This window comes from Phaenicophaeus curvirostris, chromosome 2, assembly GCF_032191515.1.
Source record: "Phaenicophaeus curvirostris isolate KB17595 chromosome 2, BPBGC_Pcur_1.0, whole genome shotgun sequence".
Taxonomy (NCBI): Eukaryota; Metazoa; Chordata; class Aves; order Cuculiformes; family Cuculidae; genus Phaenicophaeus; species Phaenicophaeus curvirostris.
The window spans coordinates 54856024-54878556 of record NC_091393.1 but is presented as its reverse complement, the minus strand read 5'-3'; the positions used below and the strand labels follow the sequence as shown (position 1 = coordinate 54878556).

At 36.8% G+C, this 22533-nt stretch overlaps 2 protein-coding genes across 3 annotated transcripts in view; one reads left to right on the top strand and one right to left on the bottom strand.

The window, feature by feature from the left end:
* SYNE1 (spectrin repeat containing nuclear envelope protein 1) overlaps positions 1-22533 on the bottom strand; it is a 285435-nt gene that overhangs the window by 30241 nt on the left and 232661 nt on the right. The window contains exons 116-128 of one of the 2 annotated variants that reach the window (XM_069852100.1): positions 21050-21183; positions 19520-19724; positions 18423-18605; positions 17301-17447; positions 16103-16257; positions 15594-15741; positions 11684-11778; positions 10444-10678; positions 9517-9711; positions 7540-7665; positions 6617-6772; positions 4529-4687; positions 3883-4049 (exon numbers count right to left, since the gene is read on the bottom strand). In XM_069852100.1, the coding sequence (XP_069708201.1) occupies positions 3883-4049; positions 4529-4687; positions 6617-6772; positions 7540-7665; positions 9517-9711; positions 10444-10678; positions 11684-11778; positions 15594-15741; positions 16103-16257; positions 17301-17447; positions 18423-18605; positions 19520-19724; positions 21050-21183 (2105 nt within the window). Of the gene's footprint in view, positions 1-1301; positions 1474-3882; positions 4050-4528; positions 4688-6616; positions 6773-7539; positions 7666-9516; positions 9712-10443; positions 10679-11683; positions 11779-15593; positions 15742-16102; positions 16258-17300; positions 17448-18422; positions 18606-19519; positions 19725-21049; positions 21184-22533 lie in introns of those variants that run through there. The other variant, XM_069852099.1, reaches the window with a different exon arrangement.
* Positions 1-22533, top strand: part of ARMT1 (acidic residue methyltransferase 1) — a 347283-nt gene that overhangs the window by 308281 nt on the left and 16469 nt on the right. The window lies entirely within an intron of this gene.

The window sequence follows — 22533 nt, the reverse complement described above, 5'->3', positions numbered from 1 at the left end:
GGAATGTAATGTCAGTCCTGTGTAGAAGCAACGTTAGTCTATCATTTGCAAGCCCAATCTGTAGACTAGACTTTTCTTGTTTGCAGTCATACAGTATTGTAATCTCTGTGCCAGATCTGAAGTATGTTTTGCCTGCAACATCTGATAAAGGGCTCATAATTTAGGACTAAACAGATCTATTTTCAGTCACATTACCTAAGTTACTCAAGAGAGAAAAGAAAAAAAGTGACATATTAAAAGAACACCCAATCAAACCCAAACCCTGGAAGAAGAACTTGAATCTGAAATTAAGCAGAAATAGCTACAGATCAACTAGTGCTACATTAGACAGCCACTTAAACCTAAAGAGGAACAACCCTGTAAATATATAACAATGCATCATATAGAACTCATAGCTGCTGCGTTAGTCATGCAGACAGCTGGTTACTAATATTAACCTTTAAAAACAACATGAAAAAAGTCAGTAAAAGCATGTTAGCTAAGACGGTACAAAGCCTGTAGAAAGCAGAAAAGTTTAAAAAAATAAAAATACTTGGAACCAGAGACAGTTTCAAGAAATACCTATTCCCTGAAATAGAGAAAAATATTACAGTATTAAAATACATTTAAAAATAAGTTTAAAACGATATTTTTTATGATTAAAAAAGATCTGTTGTTCAAAGTACAGTACTACTACTGTGTACCAGGACACTACTACCACCAGTTATGTTCGCCTTTCTGATCACAGTTTTCCCTTTCAAAGAGCAAATATCTAGAACTCTGAACAACAGCAAAACTCCTAGAAAATATAATGTGAAGACAGAAAAAAAGAAGCTGAATCAAAAATCCAAGGTGATGTAGGCTGAGTTCAAGTATTACATGCAGTTACAAACCAGTCATTAATATGTACACAACTGAGCAGCTTCAATAAGTTAAGTCTGAAACACTTCACAGCCTCTCTCCTTCTCTGCCTTTTACTTGTAGCCATGCCCCTTCGATGACACAAACAGTGAGCAAATACAAAGTCTGCTTTCTCTTGCTTGTGTACATACTCCTGTATTTAAAAACAGCAGTAAAAACAGTCTACAGTCTCTTTCAGACAGCTAAGAGATTTTATTAGTAACAAAAAATAATATTAGGATCAAAAAGTACTAGCTGTAAAATAAAGTATGCTGTTATCACTGTCAACTATTTTTAAACAGAGCAGAAAATAGTCATTTCTAGCTAAGGTAGTGATTTCTACATATCAATATTTCAATTAGTTTCCAGCAAGCCAAAACCAGAAAGAAATCAATCAAAAGCAAACAAAAATAGCTGCCTGCCTTGTGATATCACAAGTACAGTCTGGGAGATCTGAATCCACACTGCTGTCCTCTGCCATCCTCACAGCATGCGAGTCCTCCGTCGCCACCATGAAATTTTCCAGAATTCCACTCCAAAAGCCTGCAAATGCTGTGCTTTGGGCAGGGGGAGGAAAAGGGACACACTTCTCTTTGCTGGTGAGTACTGTACAGAAAATGTTGCACGCCAAACAAATGTTAGTAGCCACTGCTTGATAACATGAGACTGAATGGTGACAAGTGGTCATGTTTCTAAATAAAAACTGCATTCATCAACATGTGCCAGACTTGATCTCCAGGAATGTGGACCGTGAGTGCTAGGGGAAGGGATGGAAACACATACAACAAAGCTGTCTTTGCAAAGCCTGAGCAGCTGCAGCAACAGCAATGCTTCCTGGCTGTAAACATCTGTAATGTTTTTTTCCACCATGTTGACATGTCAGAAAAATCCATTTGAAAGGATGAAAATATTCTAGAAAGGCAGAAACAGAAATCTGATGTAGAGACAGAACTACCTTTCTGTAGCTGTTTCTTCTGTAGCTACAGACTTCCTCAGAACAGAGAGACAATTAAAAAAATGGGTAAGGAAACAGAATGTGAGAAAGACAGAGAGGTTTTTACAGGTAAATGGGGAAGTTTCACTGCACAGCGTAAAATCAACAGAGAGACACAGGAAGCATATTACCATACTATATTAATAAAGTGTTTTCATAGAACACTTCCTAGTAGTTCACAGATGCAGGAAACAAACCACTAAGAAAAATGCTCAAGGCAAGGAATGACTGCGGCTTTGCAGAAAAGCACACAGGATACAGTGATTTATTAAGTCTGTCAGGGATCCAGAATATAAAAAGGTGTGTTTTGTTTTCAACACCAGCACAATTAATCTGCATTTGCTTCAGCCAAAATTCATGTTACACGATACATTCCAAACTCCAAAATATCGTAACAGGAACACACACTAAAATATAACAATATATTCTAAAGAGCCTCTGGACCCTTCTAAGAAGTATCTTCAGGATGAAAACCCTTTTGTCCAGTGGAAATTAGACATCGATACAAATACTTCATATATACCTTAATCAACAACTGTGGGGTTTAACTGCTATTAGACTAAGCTACAGATTAAGTATCAAAATTTATCTCTACCATTTACTTCGCAATTCCAGCAACGCAATGTTCAAACTTTGCAGATTTTTTCATTTCAGTAAGCACTGGAATGCAAAGGGCTACTTGTTTAATTGCATACTAGTGCTAAGCACACTAGTAAAGAAGGCTGATCTCAGAATAAAAGTAAATAAATACTTTATATAGATTAGTTTAGAACTGAGACTTGACACCCTGCTTCATAATAACTAAATGAGAAAGTTTAAGCGTATAATATTGCAGTTTACATCTCCCTACCCCAAAAATGATACAGAAACTTGAACCTTTACCTGTCCCTATAGAGGACAACAACCCCTAATTCTGAATAGACAATACATTTTCTAAACGCAATCACTTTTCAGTAGAAACTTCCTGAATGTATTTATCTGAACATAATTGGCTGAGTAGGAGTTTCAAAGGAAACACAAAAATATGGCAAATCTACTTCATGTTTAACAACTGGTGATGTATCATATCCTCTAAAACCAGAAGGCTCCTCGACCATAATGTGCCACTTCCTGAATTAATTGTTCTGTAAGAAATTTATAGTGGTTCATTTTAAAGTAATGAACACTGTAAAAGAGGCTGGAGCCACCAGAATGCTTCTGCTTACATACAATTTACTGCTCCCATGCCTACAGATTTCAGAGCAGGAAGGCAGTAAAACCATATGAAAAAAGGAATGGACAAAAACCAATGACAAAACAAAACAAACCTTTTTGCTGATATCAGGGATTAAGTATTACTAATTCATATGTCACAGAAGTGTAAAATACAAAGCAAATGTACATTTTGTGGACTGGAAAACTTTGAAACAATTATTGTTGGTAATAGGAGGGTGGTAGTAGTAAAACTCAACAGAAAGTACTGAAACAAATAAACCACTTTCTTCATCTATCATACTGTATTTCTTTACATTATGAAAATCGTTGTTATGTTTTTGATCTCAAGTAATAAGAATCTTTAAGCCCAATGTGTATATGTCTACCTGAAATCACGCTTCTCCATCAGTGAAAAAATCAGGCAGAAAAATTTGAATTTGGAACTTCTCTTCTTGAAATCCAAAACTACAAATGCACTGCTTTGATTCCTCTGCAACAATTTTATAGAAAAACATTTTCACACAATTTTAAACACTCATCTGAAGTAAGATAGTACTGGAGCAAAGCTCACTAAATCTGACTTAAATTGATCCTATGTAATTTTAGCAGATAATGTTTTGAATTGACTCTTCTTGAAGAAATGATGTTAGGTACTGTGAAGTAAAACTGGAAGGTGAATTTCACAGAAATGTGCTGATGGTTAAGAATAAATTCATTCATAGTTAATGATAAAAAGACAGAAAATGAAAAGATTTTAAATTCATGACACATTAATCTGTTGCTTGTAGCATTTAGAAACAAAACAACTGTTTTACCTGGCTGCAATAAGATCTAGGAGATGTTGCCATCTGTCATTGATCTTGCCAAGTTTGTACTCAATCTCTGATGCCTTGCTTTCATGGCTGGCTTTAGCAAGTCGCTCTCCCATTTGCTGGAGCTGGATTTTGTTCTTCTGGGCTACAGCAATTTCCTCTTGATAATCCTGGACAGTAAGGAGTAATGAGAAGTCAGGGCACATATTGTGAATACACTATACTCTACATGACTGAAGGAAACGTACAAAAATATAAGCAAATAGGGTTTGGGTTTTTTTGTGATTGGTACACTGGAGAGACAATCTCTTAAATATCAGATGTATAAGCATGAATCAGAACAAACCACAACGTCTTCTATAAATACATCTTCTGCAATTAAACTCATTACAGGCAACTCTGGTTGGACATTTACTAAGGCATTTAGATGCCTTTGACCTTGCATCCACTTAATTTTCTTATATCCTTAAGAAAGACAGGAAAATGCTGCGTAGCAAGAGAAGAACACAAACACACAGTCTTACTCTGTGTGTGTGTAAATATGTGCTAGATAAAACCTCTGTTTCAGCTAATTCACTATCCCCTCTACAAAATAAAATGAGTAAGCAGCTAAAGAACAGTATGTAAGTGTACATGCACTGCATTATACCTTTTTAAGTTTCTCAATCATTTCTTCTATGAGGATGTCACCATTTTGAGAAACTTTACTTTCCATTTGTGTCAGCCACTCACATAGCTCCTTGTTCTTCTCACTGAAGACAGCCCACTCATTCAGCCTCTCACTAACTTGTTGTCGACGCAAGGAGACCTTAAAACATTTGCAGAGAATAAATAAAAACAAAATGGTAAATGCTTTTAAGAGATGCTTGAAACACTTTGTGCCTCAATGTGAACTCCTTTTGTCTTGCAAAAGTGTCCCAGCCAGTCACTTGCTATTAAAACAAACTGAAGTTGCACTGCAAAAACTTTGTGTGACTCTCTGTCAGTTTACAGGTGTTAATCTCAGATTTCCCGTTAGTTACATCCTATTGCATAGAGAGACATCCGAGAGTTAAGAAGCCTGTCAATATCTTGTTTTCTAATGTCTTTAACTCAAAGGTTTCATTAAGAGATAAAAAATAAATTCTGTAACAATTTTTGCTTGCTTATAAATTGTTATAATGGATATTAATAGTTTCTTTTTAGTCCAAGGGATTAAATAAAACCAGAAGATAAAAATGCTTAACCAAAGCAAAAAAATAGATATATCCATAGCACAGGCCAAACTCAAAAGGACTGTGCAATTTATGCATAAGCATGATTTGTAAGTACAAAACTAAATCAAACATACACTATATTTTGCATAAGCAATTTTCTACTTGAGTGCCAATACACTTGTTGCATAGATGACTATTTCTCCTGAATTACACCTGGAGAGTTTCCAAAGAAACAAAGTGTTCCCTGACAGGAAAGAGCCACAAAACATTGAGCAGGCAAATGCAGTAATCAATACAAGAGAAAGAAGAATATTGCGATGTTTAAGAAATTGCTGTAGCAGTGGCAGCATCTCAGACTATGATTAGTAACAGGCAAGGACAGGAATTGAAATCAAAATAGCAGCAGAGGGCACGCAGCAAAGTCATCCCTGCCATTTCAGACATTTGTACAACTACTTACTTCCTCCCCATGGTAATCTGCACTGTTTCTGACTTTATATCAGCATTTCAACCGAGATGATGAAGACTGCATCTGCTCTTTCATAAACAAAAGTGATATGTTCTTTAACTATCGTCTTAGGTTTAACAGGGGCACGCACATGATCTCACATTTCCTTTTTGCGGTTCTAAAGTTGATGGCAGCTTTCCGGAGAAAAACAACGGTTGAACAGAGCGCTGCACTAGGTTACATCCTGAAACACTCAGTATGCACAAAACTACGATAAAACTTCTTTATTTGCCTCCTCCTTTACCATAAACATATGTGTAGTTAAGGTGCATCTGCATTGCTTCATTTAAATACAACTAATTCATAACCAGTCCTGTGTTGTTAACTGTGAAGCATTTTTCCTACTTTGGGGGTGTTTTTGAAGCCTGCGTAGGTACCATATACGAGGTAACTATTTCCAAGTTAGTCCTGGTTTATCTGCACTGTAATCACTACTGAACCACAAAAATAACAGTAAGGTAATCTGAAAAGTTGGGTGAGGAAGACTCCTCTATGTGAATTTCTAACTGCAAAATGGAGGCAAAACCCACACTGATGGCATGATGCACCTGAAAAATCAAACAATACTTCTCAGCTCATTTTGTAGCCAAGCAAGTCACCCTCAGACTAAGAGAAGTGCAGACACCAACATGTGAAGAAGCAGAAGCCATCAGCAGAACTGAAGTAATGTTGAGAGAGGAGGGGCAACTCTTCCTGAGCACAGATCCTCTACAGAAGCACAGTAAACTGTATTACTTCTGTTTTCCTCAGCCAACCATGCCACAGTCCCACAGTACATAGTGTGGCATTTTGTTATGTTTTCAAAGCTGTCTAAATGACCTCACAGCCACAGCAAGGTTAAAGAGATCTACAAACATAAGCAGTAACTAAAGGAAGCATTTCAATGGATCTTCTTCCAGATTCAGCAAGAGTTCAGTTTTGAATCTGAATGCACCTATACGGATCTTTGCTAAAATCTGCCATTCATATTCAGTTTCTCTCCCAACATTTTTGTAACCTGCACACTGATGTCAGTGCTCAGTTCTCTACTTGCCTGGTGGCACAGCTCCTCCCACTGTTTGTGCAGAAGCTCTATGCGCTCACTGAGGATTGAGATATCATCTGCGCTGATATAAATAGACAGGGTCTCCTTCAGCAGAGTGAGGTGTGCAAGGTCATCTGTCCATCCTTCAACAGCATTCTCTAACTCCTTAAAAGAAGTGCACAGGAAAAAGGACCAGTTTGCTAACAGATGAAAACTCAAATGTGTTGATGAAACATGAAGACAAGCATTGTTATCTCTCCAAATTAAAGTCATATCTGAGCAGACTCATCATTTCAAGCAGACTGTTTCAGCCTTGCTTAAAAGAAAAACACCAACCCCATTTGTGCCAGTATCTTCAAAACTACTAAAGGAGTAACTCCCCAGTATAAAACGATAAGTCAGCCTTGTAACAATTAGTCACAAACTACTATGCTATTCAAATCTTTCTAATAGCCGAAGCTATTTGAGAATTCCAAGTATTGGTTTGTACCAATCTGTATTGAAAATATTTTAAAGTTGCAACCCATTTCTAAACTGCAAAGAATATAGCATAAAAGTGTTACCTACAATCCCCCACAGTAACCTCAGCTCAAACAAAAAGCACTAAAACAATAGTTTAGATACCATGAGTTTAAATTTGAAGCCAGAATTTCTGTAATAAAACACACCAGTATTTAGCGCTTCTACAGTACTTTTTCAGACTCTGTTCTGATCTCACTTTGACAAGATCTATAATTATCCTACAGGATTTGTATTATAGTGAGATCACTCAGGTATTATGCTGTCCAAATGTTAGATGGATAGTTTCTTGTCACAGGGGTGGCTGACTGGTTTGCACCGTCACTAATGTGAAGCCTATGAACAATGTAAAAGGTTACTGCATGAAGGCATACAAAGGTGGAACAACAGTCAAGAGAGAACAAGTGCTTTACCTTACAGCGAATCTGTTCTGCATGCAACTCATCATGGTGTTCTGGCAAAGGCTGAGAGAGCTTTTTTTTGAATGATCTTAGCTTCTCCAGGGAGTCTCCTATGCCCTTTTCAGATTTTTCCCAGTCCTGAAGGCAGAATGTTTATTAGACTTCAATTCAGATCTGGATTACATTCATGTATGTTGATTTGCCTAACCAACCATTAAACAGTGAAAACTTTTCCATAATAATAACATGCCCTGAACTTCCCCTTTAAATAATACTCATAGTTCCAGAGCTTGACTCGTATGTACAACTGTGTCGATTTTTTTTGTGTGTAGATTTCTGCTAGTAGAAATACACCAGCCAAAGCCCCTGTTATTACAGTGTCATTACAACTCTGGTCTTTCAGAAAAGCCTCCTCCTCCCAAAATGGTTGTCCACTTCTTTTCTCTAATACTTGCATTAAACACATCACTATCCTTTGACGTTTCCTTTTTGGGGCATCAGTCTCCAGACAAAAAGAAAAGTGGTTGGGCATATTGCAAATTCAGGTCATATTGAAGTAACAGCAGAATCTACTTTAAATTAGGATTCTAGCAGCTAAACTCAGCTTTGCTGTTTGCATACTTTCCAAGATTTTAAATGTGTCCAAAGCAATCAAACCATACCAATCGTGATGTGACAGTATGGTTTTACCTGCACCACCAGCTTGTTAAAACCTATTAAAAATGTACTCACAAGACAGAAAGATCTCTAATAAGCCAGTCAACCCATAAAGACTGCCATCTGTGTGATAGCTTAAAATACAGAACTTTTTGTAGTGTTCTGTTTAGAGATATTCTCCTTCTACCACTGCCTTTTAATTTATCTCCTTCCATTTTTTCCAGTCTATGTCAGTATTTTATGATCATCTTAAGGATGAAGAATTACAAATAACAGGTCTTGCAGTAAACCCTTCTCATTAGTGTCTTATTCTTCTCTCCTTAGTATGTAATATGACCATGCATGAGACCAGTCTGTGATGTTCTTAATGCAACATATACCCTTCTAGAATATACACCTGTGCTTTGCATGTGGTCAGAAGACCAATAAAACGTCATGCATTTAAGAGTAAGGTCACATAACGTAATGAAGGCTTGAGATCTACAAGATTTATGCAATTTTTATGGTATTTCCCTTATTTAACTTTCAAGCATTAACTGTAATTTTTTCATTGAGCAAAATACGACAAAACCTTAGTCTTGAAAAAGGAAGAAAAATTTACCTATCCAAACTTTTCAGAATCATGAGGGTTTTTTGTTTTCTTGTACTGCATAGCTTCTTGCTATTTACAAATAAAACTAAAGTGTCTGTAATCTTGTAATTTTATTAGAGCTCTGAAACACTTGCCCTATTCCGTCAATACACACATGTTCAATTTTCATTGTCTTTGCTAGATTGAGTAAAAGGGAAAAACAAACAGACCAAATTTAAATTGCAGCCTATCAGCTTGAGTATTTAAATAGCAGTTAGCAGTCATTCTGGTTATTACATAAATCAAAATAAAATTCAAGGCTCCCTCCTCCAACATCACAGATGTTTATCTAAATTAGCAAATACTCAAGACACTGGAAGGAAACTCATACTACTACATAGCTAGATAGATGTTGACATTGGCATGCATGAGGAATAAGGCAGGTCTCATATTTAATACAGTCTGTATAAAATCTAACCAGTATTCTGCAAAATAAAATGCTTTTTTTTTTGATCAATGCTGAAAATATGACTTGTAGGAATATCCTTTATTGGTAGTGTTCTGGAAATATCAATTAAAAAACATGAACTAGCATACAAGCCTACTTTAAAGTATTACCACTTCTACTTTCTGAGGTGATGAAACAGAATTATGAGCTCAAGTAGCATATACACAATTCCTATATTTGTGCTTATCCCTTGTGAACGCTTTTCTTCAACAGAGAGCTTGCTTAAGAAGTACAGAAGAAATCACACACTTACTTTCAGTAGTAAAGCAAGCTGCTTCTTTTGTTGCTCCAGTTGTGAGCTAGCTACTTTCCAGCGCTCCTGAATTTCAGTAAGCTCTGTTTGCAGGGCTGCCTCAGCTTCACTGTCAGCAGAGAGCAGCAGTTGCTTCCCAGCTTCCACAGTGAGGATGTAACTCCCTTGCTGCCTTAAGAGCACTTTCTCTTTGAGCTGAAAATATTAACAGCTTTCTGTCAGTTTTGTCTTTTTAATTACAATTAGCAATTCAATATCATTCATTACCTACATCATACTTTAAAAATTCACTTTTAATTGATTGCATACCTTGGCTTAAGCATGGGATGCAGTCCAACTTCTTTACCCTAACCTTTTCACAATCATTTACTGCAGCAGGTCTTTAGAAAACTTCTCCCAGGAGATACAGACATGAAAGACTTCTCTCTTCCCATTAATATCAGTATCTCAATTGCACTTAAAGAGAAATAGTTCTTCTATAGGCTATTATGCTTATAAACTTTTCATTATCTATATCTTCCAGCCAAAAAGCTTACACCAAGCTGCCAAACAAATACTGTTAACCTAAGATGGACACTCAAGGTATCCTTTATTGTTAGCTAGAATACATGCCTCAAACAGGACATAACCTTTTTTTTCCAAGGCATTTTAAGTGAGATGTCAGATATAAAGCAAAACCAGAAGCAAACAAGACTCGAGAAAGAGGGCCCTGTAAGTTCTCTAATGTATATTCTTTATGAACTTGAACTTCATTTCCATTACACTGCTGCTTCTGAGGCTATGCCAGTTCCAAAGAACTAACATCCAACTTGCTCTCTGCAAAGCATATAGTCTGAATCTAACACCTTTTGAAGAATGTTTTAAATGACGAAGGCTGTAAAAAAATGTGGAGATTTTTTCCTCTTGGTTTAAGCATACTGGACATACCTGCACTTCATCCAGTAGCGCTCTGGCATGCTGCAATGGGATAGGAACATTTTCCAGGCCACTAACTGGTTGACAGGATACATCCACCAGCCACTTGCGCAGCTTCTCTGCCATCTCCCTATAGCGTTGCCACTGGTGAATCTGGCTGTCAATGATCCCCCTCCTCTGCTGTGCCCGGCGAATTACTCCTTGCCATTGATTACTCAGAAGAGTCAGCTTCAGGTTAAACTCCTCCCTGTTATAAATAGGAAAATAAATAAAAATAGATACTAAATTCATACTTCGATCTATTTTTTAATGAAATAAAATGAAGGGAAAACAAAGGTGCTTCCTGGCTGCTGATTATGAAACACTAGAGGAAAAGCACTGAAGTCTCACAATAGCTGACTGAGGATGAGAACTTCACATTTTGTGCACTGGGAGAATTAAAAGTGTACAGTTACTGAGTCTTTAGAAAAACTTTAAAATACAAAACTCTTCTACGTTCTCCTCAGACATATACAAAGAAAGCCCACAGTTTTTTTTCCAGTTTGGATCAGCCAAATTCATAGTAAATCATGGAGATTTCACAATTCAATCCCAGATTTACCAGTGAGTTCAAAGCAGGCCTACGAGTACACACAGCATTTGCACAATTCTCAAATCTCAGTAAACATTTCATCTTATATTAGAACTATGATAGCCTTCACAAAGCTGAAGCATATGCCTAAGTGTGAAGCCACTGGTATTTTATTGATTTTCATACATTTGACCATAAGTGTTTATAATGAAATCTCACACAGCTATGAATTCCTATTCCATCAATTTAGGCTGCAGGTCTTCTTAAATGGCAGTATTCTCTTGGTAGAGGAAAATCCCCAGCTGGCATAAAGAAAGTATAACTCACTAAATCTGTCACTGAAGGCTCCTTCAGTGAAAGAGATATTTTGAAAGTACATCAAAATACACATATATGTGACATGCTTGACAATCCAAGATTAATTTTTTGTCACAGAAGCAGCCTCAAGGCTGTTGCATTCCTAGCTCCATTCAAACATTCACATACCCCATAGCACCCTGAAGAACACTGTCTTACTTAAGAAACGGCTAAACAATAGCTTAGCCACAGAGACAGTAACTTTTACCTCAGAAGAGCATCATCTGAACACTGACATCTGCTACCTTCTGTATTTGGAAGGGTCCTACTAGTTTAATTATTGCTTCATATAATCAGTAGCAGCAACAACACATGAATGTCTACCTGTCATCCACCTGCCCTTGTTCTAGGAGGCGCTGCCCATCAGAGATAATTGAATGCAAAATCTGCTGGCGGCTGAACATCTCTGCCTGGAATAGCTGTTGTACAGGAGACAAGGATGTTAAAACGAAGTCTTACATTTTAATACTTTCTATACGCACTGTTAAAAGTGATGTTTCATGTATTTAATCTCACTTCAAATGAATTCAATGGGAGTTTTGTCACAAATTGAAATACAAACACATTTAAATACCTCATTGCTGGAGTTACTTGCTGCTTGTATTAACTATTATTAGTTCTTTAAGCTTTTTTTAAAAAATGAGCTATTAAAAAGCTAAATAATATCAACAGGAGCTAGTTTTTTTGTCTCTGAGTACAATTGCATGATTGGCACTATAATTTACAACAAAATCCAGACAGGGTACTTATTGAATAGACAGCAAGGACACTTTTTATTTTCTGACTTATTTCAGAATATTATAGTCCCTTGCCTTGTTAAACTGAATTTATGCACAGACTGTGCGTGATAGTGACACACAAACTTTTAATATAATTTCACATTGCAAATAGAATTTATAAAAAAATAGGCAGCAATGTGTAGCAGCTAGAAATCAACATTCCACTTCTTCCATTTTTTCCAATCTATTTTCCAGTTTTCTCCATCTGTCACAATAAGCATTCACAATAAACCTTTAAAACTCCCTTATTGCTTCAATACAACTTAAGACAAAAGATTACTTAAGTACTACTTCAGCAAATATGACTTAAATATATACTAAAATTTATTTTTAAAGATACTTTTCTTTTAGTAATGGACCATATCTCTAGACAGTTGTTCAGGAATATTCTTATGTTGATAAAAGTACAACCAAGCACCAGCTCAGGACTAAACCCACTCTATGTTAGAAAGGCTATCAGAGAGATTAAAAGGGAGTGGTACGAAGCTTGGGGTTTCTTTTTTCTTTTGTTACTGATGGCGTTTGCAGTTGATTCATTCTTGGCTAAACTGAGAGCTACCGTTCCCAAAATCCAGATTATACCCCTGTTATATAGTTTTCCACCAGCCGAAATTGTAAAGTACCAATACCTGCACCTGCAATCAACAGCAGAATACCCTCTGGCACCTGCACAGTTAAATCCCTCAAGCATACTGCAAGTAGCTTAAGCTTTCTAGACGATGGACTGATTTTATCAAAATGAGATTTTGCTTCTCTGAATCACTGAGTTAATTTTGAAAATGTCATCCAGGTCATAAATTTTCCCATGGAAAGACATAGTGTTGTCTAATTTCTTTGTAGCAGTATTTGACACTGTTCTTTGAATACCTTGGCTCTTATGAATGACTGAGCCTGAACTAAAGGGAAATTAATTGCTCTGTTATCTCATGAAACAAAACCACAACTGTCAGCTTGAGAATTTCATGAAGCTGAGCTAGAAGGCAGTAATTTTACCTCCTGTCACATCTATTTCTGTTAAGCTGATGAAATACAGGAGGTAACAGCATCTACCAGTATTGTCGATGTTGATTGAAACTAAACAGAACACAACTAGTTAAAAAACCACACCAAAATCCACTGAAACCAAAAGTGACAATTTTAATATTATTTTTAAGAGGACAAGTGAAACAAAAGTTCCTTTTTTAAAAAGGACAGTTGAAAATAATCGAGCATGAGGAACTCTGCTTAGAGTGAAGGTATTCAAGCCCTACCCAAAAGGGCAGACATTTCTGTCAATATCCTCTTACTTTCCATACTGCCTCTGTACATAAGCGGGATATTCTGTTATGTGGGACACTTGCCACTCCATTTTTTTTCTCATATGTAGATCACTGTGAATCGCAGAAATAGGAATTGAAAGGAAGAGGAAGGGAGGGTAGGTGTTGGAATGCACAATACCAGCACACTGGAATAAAAGTTCAGTAATTGAGTTGGCAAGGAACTTTCCTTTCCCCTGAGAGCACATTTTTAGTTGCATAACTTGGTGCAGTCCCACCATGTGGGAATCCCAAGCAATGCACCAGGCTCGCAAACACTAGCTGCAGAATTTCACAACAATGCCTACAAGGTCATCTTAGACAAGGTGCACAGGGACATGGTTTAGTGGCAGATAGGAATGGTTGGAATCAATGATCCAAGGGGTCTTTTCCAACCTGGTGATTCTATGATCTGATGCAGATGTCAGTGTAGGTGCACAATATTTGAAAAAGGCATCACCTCCACATTGCTGGTCTGTAAATTTCAGTGGGAAATTATTTCTAAATCAGGCCACTGAGGTATCTGGAGTCCTCTTTGAAGTAACACCAGCAAAGTTATGAGTCAGCACTGGAAAGCTGATAACAGAGCTGGAGGTATTTCAATATCAATTCTGGGACTGCAGAGTATTTTCTCACTATCTTCAAAAATACAAAGCAAAATAATCTGGAAATTCATCTCAAGAAGTTTAGATTGGACCTTTTCAGCTGTGAGGAATGGAAATAAAATCCTTCATGAGTATCAGGAGGCACTGCAAAGAACACTGAGTACTGAATACACTTAAATTATACAAAACACTAAAAAACTTTAGGGGAAAAAATGTGCTATACAAGTTTTCTTAGGATGATCTGCAGTACTTGGAAAATTAGATATTAGTTCTCTAATTCTAAGACATGACTTTATAGTTGTAATAAAAAAAGCTACAGTGACTGGTTAACTAAGCTAACCGTACCGATCAAGGTTTCAGAAAAGAACTAAGCCAAGATCTCAAGACAATTGAATGCAAGAAGATTGCTGTTAACCACTTTCAAAACATTATAGCTATGACTGGACACAACAATAGCAGGAAATTATCCACTTGGACAGTAATAATTTCAGGATATTTAAATCTCAAAGAGCTGAGATGTCTCAGTTTACAAAGACACACTGTCCAGTTAACATTGGCTGCACCAAGAGAAAATTAAGTGGATGATACTTGTGAAAGCAAAGCCAATTAAATGCTAAAGCAAATATACGCTAAAGCAAGCAGTAACAATTGTGAATCGCTATCTGCTATCAGACATTCATTCAAGCACTATGCTGCAACATACAAGGCAAGAGGAAGGGAAGGACATTACTCTCCCTGTGATCCGGCCTGAGTCTATGGGTAGGTCAGCTGAAAAAGTTGTGGGAACTGAAACTACTCTGGCCACATGGGAGATTTGGTATGAAAATTGACTTGTCTTACTTGATCTTTACCAGGGTTCTTGGCAGTAATGATATGGGTGGAGAATGCGCATTACTTGATTTCACCGAAGAATCATAAAGACATTCTCTACTAAAAACTCTGAATCAGTTTTTCCCCACAGTGAGAGCTAGGCTAGTTCTTGATTTATTGCACACAGGCAAATGACTCCAGCACAAAGCAAAGATCAAATCAGTTTTTTCTCCAAGGAAATGTTACCATGATGAATTATATAACTCAGAATATGACAGAAAATCTTCCTTTAACATGCTTTTCAGATGCCGTACATGTTGGCAATTCAATTACAAACAAACAAAATCAGGATAAACTGAAACAATAGATTTTCCCTAGTAAGGACTGGAGACAAAGGGTCAAATTGCATGAGGATAATTGGATTCTATTGGAAGACCAATAAAACCTTTGATTTCCTTGGTACAACCCAATCTGAAGTAGACCAAGTGTAGAGACAAGCACTGTGCTGATACACTGATACTGATATATACTGATCAAATGTAGACCGATATTTAAGTCCTCCCTCAAAGCAGGTATTGCTGACATATTTGCATGATTCTCTTTTTAAATTGAGATATTCTTAGATGGTGCAGGCAAATGTAATTTAATTCAAGGCATGCTATTATTTTACTCCACAAAAGAATATACATTCAATTTTCATATAAATAGTATGTGTTGTAATTTTGAATAAATACACATGACTTGCCTCATGTGTCCTCTGTTGCTCTAAAAGGCTCTGGTAGTTTCCTGAAATCTCTGCTGCCAGCTTCTGCTCAGTCTGAACTAATAAATCCATCCAAGTCTCACATTTCTCCAAGAAGGTCTGCTGCTGCAGCGAAAAAGACTGGAGCTTACTGAAAGAAAGAAAAATGGATTCAGGTAAGGTCTCACCCTGTCACACACTGCGTTCAGAGTGTCTTGCAATAACTCTTCAGCAGAAATCCAAATCAGATAGTGTTGCTTTTCCCACTTAGTTGCCCTGTTCAATTTATTTAGTCAATACTTTGAAAAGTAGCAGTCCTTCTTATTTCAAACTCTTATTTCGTGGCAAAGCTAACATCTCACCTCACTGGCTTCACTCTTTACTTATTAGTACACCAAAGAAAAGCAGCTTTGCTTAATAAAATATCTCTACCATTCTATACTCCACAAAAGGTATACTTTCTAGCTGTCGTAATTGAAGAAAACGATAAACCACTACATAATGATCCCCACCTGAATCTTTCTGTAGTCTGAGATGAGATGAGAGACCAGTGTCTGTTCAAATTCTGCATCCTTTTGATTTCTTTATCGTTCAAAGGAAGCCTGTAACCCAGCTCATTAAGACGGTCCAAATCCGGGGCCATGCTACTGAATTTCAACATTTGGCTCTGCAACAAACAACAGAAGTTATAACAAGGAAGTTCAGTAATTGCACCATTATGGACTGCAAAATTATGAACTAGCACTCAGTTAAATTTGGAACGGCCTTGGTTGCCACCAAGTGGCAAGCGATCCCTGTGCCAGGAGAGGATTGCATTTGCAGTTTTCAGTCTCTGGTCCCAGTCCAGGAGACTTAGGTTCAGGTTTAAATGTGCACAGAGAAATAAATCCAAATTGCACTGAAGTGTTTTCCAATACTGGGTATTTACCACTCAGAACTGCAAAAGCAGGATACTGTTTGAAGCTGTATGTTTATAGTGTCAAAAAAATGAGCCTTTTTCCTTAGTCTGTTTCGCAGCCTGAATGCTAGGTTACCAAATTCCCATTGAATTTATTCAACTTTTTATTTTCAGGTTTTTGTTATGTAGTACTGAAATATGCAATTCACAAATCAGAAAAGCATCCTGTTTTTTTAGCTTGCCCTAAATGCAATTATGTGTATAGTAAATCCTGATAGAAAAATAATGGAAGTTTAAAATGACAAAATGAGCCTCGATTGCAAAGCTCATCAACTTCCTACTGGGGCCTCTGAAAGAAAAGACGGGGAAAAAAAAGCCCTACAAAAAGAAAGAATGAAACAGCTCAAATGAGTATCACATGGTACACAGTCTGAATGTTTCTTCGGTATATCAAGACACCCAAAATGAATAGATGACTTCATCACTAAAATAAATACCACTGAGAAGGAATTTGCATAGATTAAAAAACAGTCTAGAGAATACAAAACTGCTAAAAATTCCATTCCCATTTTGATTTTATATTAATTTTGTTCTTATTTGCCTTTCCTTCTCTTCTTTACTCAAGGGCAATGTAACATGAATAATCATTCCTTGACTGCCAGGAAACTTCCAAATCTTACACTTTGCATGAGTAACAGCCCTTTAATAGATGTAGAATGCATGTATAGTATTTGTGCACACCCTACGCTACAAATAACCAGGCTAAGATAAAAAAAAAAATTAAATCAACACTTTCTACATTTATTAGTCACCTTGAGTTCCTCCATCCTGCTCTGTATTGCTGGGAGATCAGATGAGTGACTGGGATCCTGTCCTTTCAATGTTTCTTCTGCTTCTGTTATCCAGGCCTCAAGGACTTGCAGGTTCTTGGCAAAGGTTTGATAGTCTACCACTCCAGCCTTGAATAGAAAAGGATTCACAGTTTAACAACTTTGGCCACATAGCATCCATATCGACATTACATTCCTTATTATTCTCATTATAGATGTGCAAACAGCAATATAGGCTAGGAGCAATTGTAGCTCCTACTTTCTCCACAGACTGCAGTTACTGGTATCCTTAGGTTAGAACACAGTTTTTTTGATTATAACAAATATGCAGCACTTCAAAAAAAAAAGTACAGAAATACCTCCTTGCCTTGAAACAGAAAACCTTCTCTAACTTCCTTTTATGAAACTAACTCCTCTTAATTATTGCTGCAGGAAGAACCACAAGTTGCTATTATTGCAATTTCAAATGAAAAAATTCTCTTAAGTTCTGTCTCCTCACAGCACAGTGATTTTGTAAGCATGTTCTAGACAATGTTGCATTTCTTTGGTAAATCCTCTTATCACCCAAACAGAAGTCACTATCTTTGCTGCTTTCTCCCCCATATATTTTCCTATGGAACACATGCTGCCACTCCTTTTTTGCTCTTTAGTACCTGATGAGACAAGCAATTAGCAACACCTACTGTATAGGTCACCAATAGAAATTGTAAAAATCAGTTCTGCGCAATTACTTAGAATCTCTCATTTGTTTTGCCACTAAAGAACTAGCTGGGAAGAGTGGTTGCCGTCACGGGAACAGTAGCTGTGGACCCAGCTACTAGCGCTATTGCCATCCGCAGAAAGCATGGTGCCCTTGATATTCTAGACGGACACTTTCCTCTATGAGGCTTTTTACCCTTTCTCTAGAATTTAGACCTTTCTACAAGGTCTCTATGATGGACTTGAGCATATTTTCCACTCTTAACTCTGGCTTCCAGGGAAGCTTGGGAAATACCAATGAACAGGTAACACCAACCTCTTTTCCCAGGCAGTTTTAGATCATTTATGTGTGTTTAGGTACCACAGGATAATTGGATTCAAGGACTGAAAACACTCTCTGCATACCTGAAGTACAGACTGTTGCTTGCAGAGAGCCTGTTCTAGGGTTGCCAGATTCTGGTTCAGTGAAAGCTGATCAGATTGAATAGCTGCTGCTGCTGAAGCCTCCACCTGGCTTTTCAGCTCCTCTCCCAGTTCTTGAAGAACAACCAGCGACTCCTGAGCTGTCTTCAAATCTGTGAGTAAATCCTGTGGTGACACACAGAATAAATATATGAATAGTTAATCTGACACTTTGCTGATGTTATCCTCCTCTGATCTAAAAGGAGAAATAAAATTAACAAACTGCACCATTGTATGAAAAACTTGTATCTACTACTGTATTTCAATACCAAAGTGGCCCCTCATATTCTGTATGCATTCTGGCTACAGCATGAGACAACAGAACATGAAGAAAATATTCAGACTAAACAATTTAAGTTGCCAGTCCAGATGACTATGGCAGCAAATGCTGAAAAATCTCATGAATATTTTCATTTTTGTCCCTGCAATTGTTTTTCTTACACAATTAAAATTGTGACCTTTTTTGTCAATGACACTAAACTTTAAGTTAAACTCAAAAGCATCAAAATGTAACCACAGATAAGAGATAAACTATCCTGCTGCTTTGAGGTACAGTCCTTCTATAAGGAATGATAAAGACATCTCCAGGACATACATAGTCTCTTTTAATTCAGAAAAAGCCAACAACCTCAACTGGTGGATGTCTAGTCAAAGAATCTTCTGTTTCTTTCATTTATAAGGAACCTGATGGATTTGGTAGAGATATTTTCCCAAGCAAGAATGCCTTCAATAAACAGCAACTCAAGACTGAATCAAAGTATACAATTTATCCACCTTCTCCAGAGAGATGACTTCAGACACAAACAACTGAAACAACATCAGAACAAGGAGGATTTACATGAAAAGTCTGAGAAACTCATGAGATTTGGGCAGTAGACATAAAGCTGTCTCTACTGTGCCTGACAGACGCCATCACTAAAAAGAAACATATTTGTACACAAGTTTCCAATACACCAAGTATATGGTTTTGTAGTGGAGAGCCTGTTGTAATTTTTAGATCGCAGTGCTGTGGAAGAAGTGCAAAGCTCAACTTAACATACATTGCAGTGCTGAATCCAAGTCGTAACTTCATCATCGGCAATGTCTTTGCTGGTGGCGGTCTTCAGGAGTTCATTGGTCTGGTCTTCCCGCTGACGAACTGTGGAAGAGCACTGCTGATAGCAGTCCCTGTACCTCTGCCACAGCTGAAGGAGGCCCTTACTGGCACGCAGCCTCTCTGCAATCTCCTGCAGAAGGTTGTTCCACCTGATGAAGAGAATGGGCAAATGATCAAAGCCTGGGAGTCCACAAGAACTATCACTGCTCCTCTTCTTCTCTGCTGTTTCTCAAGGTCTTTTGGCTTTTAAGAAATTCGGTAATAATCAAGATCTAGGCCTATGGGGGGAAAAAAGAAGGAATCCAAGAAATCTGTTGGCAGGCTGTTCTGACCAATCATAACATGTCTGGTCCATACTGCATCTTGGATGCCGTATATTAATGCTTGAGGTCAGACGCGGAGCGCACTTTACGAAGTGAACCTCCAGCTATTTCCACTTAACACACTTTGGTTCACTGCACAGAGCATCCATGACCAATCATGAATCAAACTCCTGCAAGGGCCTAAGAGGCCCCAGACAAGTGTAAACATCAAAACATTCCCTTTGCTGCAATTTCTTCTCAAACCCAGAGAGATTTGAAGCCATAAAACTCTGTGCAACCACCTTCTAAAATACACCCAGACCTATTAAAACTCTTCATACTTTTATTATGCCATGAAATATCTAATCCCTCTTTAAATTCTTGGCATCCGAAACATGTATTTTCTCAAATGTGCTGGTATTTATCAAAGTACTTCATTTTTTTCTCACTAAAGGAAATGACAATATTTTGCAACTATTATTATATGATAAAACACGAAGTGAAAAATCCATCAGTCACCACTGAAACTATTAAATCCTACACTATCCTTTTTCAAACGGAGTGAATAATCCCTCCCTTCACTTCCAGATTCTAGGACAGGATGGACTACGGATTAAAATAAACTTGGCATGATTGTGTTTTCAGAAAAAAACCCAACCTTCCATCAAGTTCGTTTTTGCTTTTGAATCCTGCCTTTCTGTAGCTTTTCTGAGAAAACCTTTACACTGGTTGTAGCCTGGATCCAATGCTAGGGGAGCTGTTTTCAAAGCTACTGGTGAAGACTTAGACCTTCATACCCTTCCTAAAACTAGAAATAGCAACCTGAAAACTGGGGGACCAGGTGTATGCACAGCAAACAAAATTTCAAGACAGGATTCTTGCTTTTTAAGTGCAGTATTATTTTCCAGCATGGTATTTATGAACCTTGGTTGGCAGCCATGCTGTGGATAGTAACGTTCAAATGCTTTAATAAAATTTCATGTATTATTAGTAGTAAATGAGACATTTCTATTCCAGCCCTTGCCAAAAACAATAACTCTGCCCTCCCTCCAAGCCCCCAAACCCATGAAATAATAGAATATAATAAAAATTAAAAATGATGGAAAACTGAGTCAATGGAGAAATGCAAATTTACCACTGAAAGTAAATTTCAAGACACAGACATTTTCTACCTCATATTCATTTCTTTCAAAGTGTTGGTAAGAGTTTCAGTCACTGGTGGGTGACATTCTTTCAACAATTCATTGGTCACAGAACCAAATTTCTGTAAGCTATTTTCTTGCTTTTCCAAATCTTCTTGTAGGCTCTAAAACAGATAGAATAAAAATATTTTTTTAAAAATAGGTAGATGATGTATTACTATGGCACAACATAGAAGCATTTCAGAATAGCATGTATCAATTACATCACACAGGTTATGAATGCAAAACTTGATTTCATGTATGTTTCATCTAAATTAAAGTTGTTCAACAGAAAAACTGTTGTTATATTAATTTGATTCCATATCAAGGCATAGCAGAAAGTAAATTTTCACCTAACATTTTCACAAAATGTAAAAATCTTGTGAAAGAAATTATTCTAAACAAGTCTTGCACAGAAGGAGGAACTGCATGGAACTGCTTCAGAAAGAAAAACTTAACTGATAAAAGAAAATAAATTAAATAACATTTTCCTGTTTAGAATTAAATGAAAAAAAGTAACAGCATAGAAAAGCTTCCTTCTGAAAATAACGTTCTTACTTTTTCATTTATCAGTCTGAAGTACTGCTGGCAGGGAAAATTCTCTTTGTTAACATTAAATGTTTTAATGCATATTATTATTATAATTTGATCAGCCCAGGAAATCTCAACCTGATTAAACAGTATAACCAAAATCTTAATAAGGAAAATAAGTCATTTTCTGTACCTATTTGTTTTACTGACTCCTCCTCTCTGACATGCAAAAGATGAAAACCCAGAAGAGTGGCTGCGTAGTGCATGGTTCATGCTTAGGGCATTTGGTTTTATATACATCTGGACTTCAAATCACACAAAATATTTAAAAGGTATTGTAAAACTAAATTTGATGGCAAATACTAATAACACAAGTTTTTTTAAGCATCTAAAGATGTTTGTACAGATATTTTTAATTTCAAAGACAACAACTTTCTTTGAAATTAAAGGGTATTGTATGCAATACAAAAATAATTTTGTTTAAATTAATTTCTTTACATTAATACTAATTTAGAATGTTATAACAGGAGACTCATTGTATGTTATGCTTTTCATACAGTAGAAAATCACTTGAACATGTGAGTATTTCAGCTTTTGGAACATTATTTGATTTACAATCTATTGCTGCCAACGGTTTTGGGGGGAAAGGGGATTAAAACACAATTTCAACTTGCATCAGTAGCTCCAAAGCCTGATGAAGCTGAGTGAGAAACTTCAGTCTTAACGGTCACTAGTAGAATTTAAAAACTTTTAATGATTTGACAGTATGGCTCAAAAATTAAAGAAGAGCATAAAAAAATCTAAAAAGAGAATAATTTTCACAATTTTATTTTTCTACAAAATGAAAAATGTAATGGCTATTTGATAATGCGTTCTCTTAATGTCATGCTATTTTAATTTGCCAGTACTTCCATTTCTTATAAACCAAAATGTATTGTTATATG